The following is an 8,932-nucleotide window of genomic DNA, read 5'->3' as shown; positions in this document are numbered from 1 at the left end:
CATCACCCAGAAGTGATAAAGCTCGTTTGAATCATTAATGGACCAGTATTCTAGAAATTCACCACTAGAGGTCAATGAGCAACAGCTATTGGGATGGTGGCAACCGCCTCAAACTGCACGGAATTTCTGGGCACTTCATGGTATTGCAGCCAGCTGGTCTTTAATCGTCTCAGCCTACCCCACAGGGCAGGGTGCCTAGAAGTCCCACCTAATCCCAAACTTCAGCACGTCCAATAAAACCCCAATGAGATGAGATCTTCCAAAATCCAAATAGAACTGATTTGACACTGCTAGTCCCTCTCTAATATTCCTATTTGCCTGAAAAATAAGTAGCTTCAAAAACGTTTTTGTTTTTTTTAAAGAGATTATTTGCAGCATTAACACTTGTTTGTGGATAAACAAGTTTCCTGTGCTATATTAAAGCTCATTCTTTGTTCTTGTCCCACCTGGATGCAGATTTTCCAACTGCAAACAGGACTCTTGTGTTCCACACTCAAATCTTCACTAGGAAATTCTGCAAGGGCTGGGAAGGCTGCTCCCGTAGAGAGACTGCTTATCTTGAAGCAAGCTTCTTGGAGGAAGGGGCTTGTCTCCCTAATACAGAGGGGGCATTCTTAATCTATAGATAAAATAGGTAAAAGAGACCTGAATTAATTGGGACCTCTCAGAGGTCCACCTTTTTGTTTTAAGGTGAATTTCAAATCTTAACACCAGATTGAGGAGAGGAGAGGAGTCAAAGTCATATTATACAGCCAGAGAACGACTGCTTGAATGCACATTTCTTACAAGGGACATTGGTTGGGGGCAGGTTTGATTCCCAGAATGGGGTGGGGGTGGGCAGAAAATAGAAATGTTTATTTCAACAAGTGAAGCAGCTTTGTAAGTGTGTCCACACCTTCATTTTATGAATGATGTGGGTTAGGGAGAACTGGAAACCATCTGCTATCTATTCTCACTTGAGGATCCAGATTGTGTGTGTGTGCATAATCTCCAAATGTTTAAAAAGTGGCTCACTTCTGTTAAATGCAGTGCTGGCCAAGCAAAGCACATTCAGAGTGCCTGACTCAACAGTCCTGACTTTGGCAGTATCATGCAGCTCAAATCCTTTCCACTAGGCCAAAACAGACTTGAGCGTTCAGGAGTCCAGATGATCGAACCTATTGGTCAGACTAAGTGTGTTGAAAAATTAAACACAAGGAACCCTGGGAAGATGCGATCCTTTTTAGAAAAGGGAGAGGCCTGGGAGTAAACAAGAGTTACATAGGTATAGGGGGGAAATATATATATATATATATATATATATATATATATATATATTTCTTATTAGTAGAAGATGTGGCAATTTGATGGATAAGGAAATACGTCCTGGTTTTTCTGCAGCATGCGAAGGAAAAGATGGGGCTCAAAACGTTTAAACTATTAGAGATGGGGCAAAGTTTCTGAGCTAGCTGAGGAAGGTGGTTAACGAGCTGATGTGGGGCTTGAAGCTCAATGAACAGTCCAGGAGAAACAGTGGCACACAGGAACCCCAGGGTCTGGTCCCCAAAACAGTGTGACTATCACACAGCTCCATGGCCAGGTGAGGACCCGCGCGCAGGGAACTGGATTGCAAAAGCGAGTGCAAAGTGGCCGTAGCAGGCTCTGACACCCAGAGCCACTCTCCCAATGCAAAGCGCCTCCTCGTGGAGTCAGAGAACCATCCATCCACGTGTGATTGTCAAGTGCTAACGTTGTCATGGATCCTTGCTTCTGCACGCAGCTCTGGAACTCTCCAATCAAACCGATTTCCTGGGAATATCTGATCTTTTTCTTTGTCTCTTTCCAGAGTATGGCTATATATAGATATAGATATATATATATAACATAGCTATTCCATATTTATATACAGGCATTAATAAAGTGCAAATGTTATTAGCTATTGTAAAGATCAATCTCATTTCCTGAGGAACTGCTAACACAGCTTATCCTATGACAAGGTCAAAGGCATAGAATGCTTCATGTCACCCACTCCCTGTCACTGTTGTTGCTGCTCAGTCCCAGAGCCTACAGGGAGGGGAGTGAGCCCTGCTATTCCAGGAAGCATCCATTGGTTTAGGGGCAGCTTCCCGCTGCCTCGGTTCTTTGGCGACAGGGGTGACCTCTTTGGACTTGGGCCAACCTGCCCTGGAAGAGCTATTTGGTAGTGCCCAGCGAGCCATCTTCGGGAATCTTCTCCTCGGAGCAGCTCCTCCCCGAGAGCCTGTCCAGGTGCTCCAGCTCGCTGAAGCGCTCCGCCACACACTGGGCCGTGAGGCGGGCCTCTGGGTCGTGGTCCCAGCACTCGGTCAGAGTCTCACACACCATCTGGATGCCCTGCAGGGGAAGAGAAGTCCACAGGCAACATGAGTTGGTGGGTTGGTGGGCTCCACGGAGGGCCAGGTGGTCTGCTGACCTTGTTCATGCAGTGCAAGCCAGGTGCTCTGACCCCATGCCGACAGAGGCCCACAGCATGAGGCCAGCCAGTGGCATGTAGGCTGAGGAAGCTGCGCAGGTGGCTGTGCGCTCTCCCGGGTGCAGCCTGCTGTACCTAGTTCCTCCGGTACCTTTTGCTCACAGTAAGTTGTGAAATGGAGAGACAGTGCAAGGATCCGCCAGGGGGCCTCTGGGAGACGGCAGCATCTCCAGTACCTGAAAAGTTCCATGTCATGCCTTTCTACTTTTTAGCTCCGTGTTAGCCTTTATTGCTTAGAGCAGTTTTGGTTCACAGCAAAACTGAGGGCGAAGTCGAGAGTTCCCACATCCCCCTTGCCACTGCCCAGGCTCCTTCTCATCAACAACTTGCATCTCGGTGGTACCTTGGTTAAAACCAATGAACCAACGTTGACGCATCAACTGAAGTCCATAGTTTATATTAGACTACACACAGCATGTTTGACAAATGGATAATGACATGCACTACCACTATAGTATCCCACAGGGTCAGTTCACTACCCTGCAAATCCCCTCTGCTCCACCCAGTTGCCCTCCTTCCTCCCCTTCCCCCAAGTCCCTGGCAACCACTGATCTTTGTACTGTCTCTGTGGTGTTGTGTTTTCTGCAATGTCTTGTAGTCAGAACCACGTACACATTTATGTTTTAATAGGGCCAAATACCCCAGCCAGCGGGACGTCAGGGCATGAGTCCGGTTTTGTCTTGTAAAGTCCACAGGTTTTGCGGGGTGATCTGGTAGCAACTGCCAAGGGCACCCTCCGTTCTGTCCCACTCCACTCCAAAAGGCCTGCTTGACGCCGGGCCTTTTCCTAGGGTTTGACCGCACCCCATGATGGCCCCACTCACAAAGCCTGTTCAGGAAATGCTGCCCAGTACTGCTGCATGGGTCTTCTTTCAGGGCCCCCAGGCTTATTTTGTGTTGCAAATGTTTTTACTATTGCCCCAAGTCCTTTTGGGAAATAAAGCAGGCGGGGCTTAAATAGCCTGTAGGCAGAAACAGAGTGTGCCTGTCACACAGGTGGGCCTGGTGGCATGGGTGCATCCTGACTCCACCCCGAGAATCAGCCCTCTCCCTGTGCTTGTAACTTTCCTAACACACCTGGGAGCCTCTCTCCCTCCCTTCCTGCCCTGTGAGTGATCACGTTCATGATGTTGAATTAATTGTATAATTCACCTAATTGACAGTATTGATTGATGGCCCTGTTAAGAGTGGAGTGTTATTGTTGGTACACAAGTAACATTTATTTTATTCTGACACTGTAATTACAGGCAGTAAATTAAATTAAATATTAAGCATTAACTTGAAATCAATAGGGCAACAAATCTCATTAAGAGAAAAAATGTATTATGCAAATTCTTTCCAGAATTTTATCATCATGAATAATGGCTTCATTACAAGAACTGTACAGCTTAGGAGGCAACCGCATTTAGAAGAAACAATGCCGGTGGCTTCTGATTTCAGAGTTCACACAAAGCACTCATGCATTGTCAGAGTCCAAGAGGCCTTGCCCGAAAGCCCGGGAAGCCCTGGGCTGCCGCTGCCAGAGTCACGCTCTCCCGGACTTTATTAGGTTTTGTCCTCGGAAATGGCTCCAGGCCAGGCTTCCTGCTCTATCTGTCTTCCCGGTCGTGCCTGATTTCTTGTTTCAGTTTCTTATCTGGATTTGCCTTGCCCTCAGGAAAACCTCTGATTTAGCCCCAGCCTTCACTGGATAAGGGAATTCATCCAAAGGAGGCAACAGAAAAGTTTTCTGCGGTGGAAAGATCAGTTCTGTCACTGACACAGGGATCACGGTCCCTCTCATGCTCTTTCCTGGCTGTGTCACAGGCCCTTGTTTTCACAACCTGTCACTTTGTTCTTTTTCCCTGCCCACGGCCCTCATCCAAGTGCCCACAGAGAATCCGGATAGGTCTCCTTGTGAGTCTGAACTACTGCCCAGCAGTGGACGGCTTTACCTACTATTTCTTGAAAAGAAGTGAAAAAGGAGCCGTGAGGATGTTCCCAACAGATAGAGTCTGTTTGTTCATTTGCATCTTGCTCTTCTTTGCCCCTGTTCATTCCTGACTGAGGAGCTGGGCTCCCCTTTCTCAGCTCGGTGCACCCCGCCTGCACTACACGCCGGTGCCCGGCCTCAAGCACACGACCGTCGCCTCTCAGTCCAGCTGGCTGACACCCTCTGCTCATTTCTCTCTGCTAAGTATTTCCTTCTACAGCTGAAAATTTCCAGAAGAAAACACGTGGAACCCAGAAAGGAGCCGAACATAAAGTCTCAGTGAAAAGATGTGGCACTGTGTAACAGAGGCCACAGACAAAATATTTTAACTGGAACCAGGGGGGCTTAGACGACGTGACAAATGCCCTTCAAATGATTAGTTGTGAGCTCTCTGAATGTAGTTTCTACCTGCCAATTGGAACTTACAATAACAGGCTCAGCCCCACTTTATTGAAATTTGTTTTAGAAAGAAAACCGAATTGGATGACAGAACACAGGGGACCCCCCCTCAGACTGAAGCCCGGTAGCCCAACATTCTCTCCTGCGTAGGAGGTCACCTCAGATGCTCCCCTCCCCAATGTTACCCCTTACCTGGTGGTTGAGCCAGGAGCTGGGAATTTCTGGTCGTCCCCGATCTCTCAACACGTTGTCCTTCATGCTTTCAACACAGGGGTGCTCCCGCACCTTGGAACCGAAGGGAGGTTCATACTCTTTCACTTCTGTCGAGAAAGCAGACAACCAAAGGGCCATTAAGAAGGGTGTGCGTAGTCAGTGGACAGGAGCGTGTTGGGAGGTCTGGTTGGAAGGCATGAGGCACTGCGGGTCAAAGTGTATCCATGATCGCTCTGAGCACAGTTGTTAATAATCGTGGATTAAAACAGGAAGGAAGGGGTGGTTGGGGAGGGAGCTTGAGAAGTATTCACAAGTGACCACTGAGGGTTTGCTACGTGCCAGGTGTTGGGCTGACCACTGGGGACAGAGTGGAGAGTGAAAACAGCAAGGTCGCCGAGCTGACATTCGAACACAGACATTCTCAATGGGGGCAGTGTTGCCCCAATGGAGCAAAACTGGTTCCTGGGAAGTAAAAACAGGCTTACGTATTATAATGCTTTGTAGCCCTACAAGGGTCCATCGTACATCAACAGATGGCATATGTGGTGTTCGAGTTCGTGGCGTTACAGTTCATGGCGCTATTCAGCCTAGAAAGGAATGAAATTCTGATACATGCTACAACACAGATGAGCCTTAGAAATGTTATGCTAAGTGAAATAAGCCAGCCAGGAAAAACTAAATATTGTATGATTCCACTTATACGGGGTACTTAGAATAGATTAATTTATAGAGACAGGACACAGAACAGTGGTTGCCAGGGTGATGAGATCCAGTGTGAGTATTTAGTGGGCTATACAGTTTCAGCTGGAGAAGGTAAAAAAGTTCTGGAAATAAATAATGGCAATGGTTGCATAACATTGTGAATATACTTAATGCTAGCGAATGGTACATCTAGAAATGGCTAAAATTTTTTATAATATGTATACTTTCATGGGAATTAGTGATTAAGAAAAAATGTCTACAAAGTCTCCTTAGGATAGCAATGATGGGGGGAAAAGTTTGCAAACGCTGTTAAGATGACAGAGGGGAGAGATGTTCATAGAATTAACAGACAAAATTTTAAAAACTCCTTTTCCTTCAATGAGACATGCTATAAAGAAAATAATAGAAGATGATGCCCTTTGCTAGGGCTTCAGGTTTCAACTAAGGTCAATTTCTTTATAGAAACTTCCTTGAATATCCCCCATGTCATTCCCGATCAGATGTCACGGGCAGAATTCTGGTGTAGCATGTGTTATATTTTAATATAATCACCTGCTTATTTGTGTCACCCAACTAGACTGTGAGCATTTGAGGACAGATTCAGAGTTCCTCGCTCATTCTTATATTCTCAGCCCCTGTGAGAGGGCCTCCCATACAATAGGCTCTCAATATATGTTTGCTGAGTGAATGAAGGAATGAGTAAGTGAATGAATGAACTGTAGATCTTGCCCAAAGTAGCAATGCATGAACTCGGGTTGGATATCAATGCACTAATTCAAGTAAGTGGACTAATATACATGTCAGGGAGGCACAGGACAATTTAAAAGGAAATACTCCATTACAAAAACATGCTTAAGCTAAAAGGGGAGAGTGGGCTAGATTTAACATTTTTCTCCCAAGGAACTAAAACCGTTGACCTATAGCTTTAAAATAATCCTACTTAATGAGTAAAATGTTCACCCATTTGCTCTCCCAGGCTAAGAATCAAAGAAGCTTTCAAAGCAAAATGACATTTTGAAAAGGGATGGCTTTTCTTGTTTGTTTGGGTTCCCCCCCCTTTCCCAGAACCGTACTTGCATACTTATATTCTTCAGCCTCAGCCAAGCAGGGCAGGATGTTGTCTTTTTACATCATTTGAAACACAGAGAAATTTGGAATGAAGGCTGCCCATCAGAACGAGATGAGCACAAGCCACCCTTCTGTGTGTCCACGGCATTTAACCCACACTGCTTCTAGGCTGAGATCTGAATTTTGATTTGCATGCTATTCTTTTTTCCTTCTTCCATTCTCTTTCCTTCTACTAAATCGTAGAGTCCCAAGGGAGAGGCTGTTTCATGTCTTGCAATTGCCCACACTGCCTACAGTTGTACCTTATACATAGTAGGCTTTCAACAAATATGAGTTGGGTTGAATTTAAGCAAAAGCAAAGGACGGAGAATTAGAGCTGGTTTCCAGTAAGGGTTTATTCTGAACTAATTCTCATCATTTATATGATGAAGGTACTGAATCGAAGCATGACCATGTCCCCTCCAGAGTTACCTTATAACCCAATCTATTCAAAGAACATGGTACCCTCAAAGTGCCATGCCTCGAGGTAGGTGTACTATATTATACTATACTAAACTATACGCTGATAGGATTTGTATATAATCTCAATACTCCTTAGATAATGTATCAGTCCACTGACTCTTCACTTCCAACTCTTAGCTGTTGTAGTTGGTGTGGTTGGTGCCCAGATCAGACCCCTTTACCCAGCGGAGAGCACCAGACTCCAGCTGCCTGCTACAGGCCTTCAGTCCTAAGGGCTCACATCTTTACCATTCTCTGAACGATTGCCCTTGGCTGATGTGGGCTGCCTACCTTGGAGATTTCCAGAACACGACAGCCCCACCCCCANACTCCTTAGATAATGTATCAGTCCACTGACTCTTCACTTCCAACTCTTAGCTGTCGTAGTTGGTGTGGTTGGTGCCCAGCTCAGACCCCTTTACCCAGCGGAGAGCACCAGACTCCAGCTGCCTGCTACAGGCCTTCAGTCCTAAGGGCTCACATCTTTACCATTCTCTGAACGATTGCCCTTGGCTGATGTGGGCTGCCTACCTTGGAGATTTCCAGAACACGACAGCCCCACCCCCAGGGGCAGCCTACAGCCAATGGCAAGTTAATGTGTGAGTTTTAAGAGTCTAACCCTCATGCCAAGAGCTCCCCATAAGATCAGCTGAGGCTGGACCTCTTCCGAAACTACAGGTTTGTGAGCTCCTTCCTCTTCCTGCTTCTCTCACTCACACTCTCATGAGACCTTATTCTCACTGGGTCATCGCACAAATATCTCTGTGTTAGACTCTTACTTCTGGTAAAGATGGCCTAAGACAGCTGTCAAAGAAGTACTTTCTCCTTTCTCCCAAGGTCAGTCTCTCACCATCTGAAGACTGGCAAAACCACCCGAGGAAGCCTTGATGTGGCCTCTTCTGGAGAAAAGAAAAGTAACTAGCCCATCCACAGTTCCCAGAGCACAAGGCTCAGAAGAGACAGGGGATGACCACAAAACGGGGAGAAAAATGCTGGGATCAGAATCAATCCCAGGTTTTGATGTCACGGCTGAGATTCCTTGAGAACAAAGAAAAAGTCTCCGTCATTGAGATTATAACCCAGGGACAATTTATTTCATTTTGAAATAAATTAGATTTATTAGATTTATCCCTAATCTTCAAAGTCACAAAAACCACAGTAGCTACTTTAGTGGTAAATTCTATGGGGCCTGTGGTGTATGCGTGAAAGTTGGGAGAAGATGGGACTGGGCAGCAAGTATGGAAATGTTTTTTTTCTTAACAAAAAGAAGTCATGAATGAATGAATGCCTCTGTGGAAAAGGAGATAGAGGCAGTAATCCTTTCCCAGAGCAAAGAGAATTTTAACTGCATTACTTCCTACTTTTCCTTAAACCTTGGCAAGTTGTGAGATTCTGTAGCACTCCCAAGGGGTACAAGGCCTTCTCCATCATTGACTGTGGGAGATTGTCTAGGGAAGGAAGGTCAAAGGTAGCCAGAAAGGGGCTGGCAAAGAGACTGACTCCCTGAGCCACACTGGGAGAGTATGAATAACTGAATCTCCTGCCTCCTACTAAGCTTAAAATAGGCAAGTCTGGGGTGACCATCA

The 8,932-nt window shown here is 46.0% G+C and overlaps 1 protein-coding gene across 1 annotated transcript in view; it reads right to left on the bottom strand.

Annotated features, from left to right (window-relative positions):
• Window positions 1–677: 677 nt before the first annotated feature.
• The window catches only part of TGFBR2 (transforming growth factor beta receptor 2), an 80,858-nt gene continuing 72,603 nt past the window's right edge, over window positions 678–8,932 (bottom strand). Inside the window, exons 6-7 of the mRNA XM_037070786.1 lie at window positions 5,055–5,182; window positions 678–2,352 (exon numbers count right to left, since the gene is read on the bottom strand). Of these exons, the coding sequence (XP_036926681.1) occupies window positions 2,173–2,352; window positions 5,055–5,182 (308 nt within the window). The 3' untranslated portion in view covers window positions 678–2,172. The remainder of the gene's footprint in view (window positions 2,353–5,054; window positions 5,183–8,932) is intronic.

Source organism: Sturnira hondurensis, unplaced genomic scaffold (assembly GCF_014824575.4).
Source record: "Sturnira hondurensis isolate 20B ecotype Veracruz unplaced genomic scaffold, ASM1482457v3 Scaffold0019006, whole genome shotgun sequence".
Lineage (NCBI taxonomy): Eukaryota > Metazoa > Chordata > Mammalia > Chiroptera > Phyllostomidae > Sturnira > Sturnira hondurensis.
Note: the sequence above shows the minus strand (reverse complement) of the source record. Positions and strands in the feature narration are given on the sequence as shown.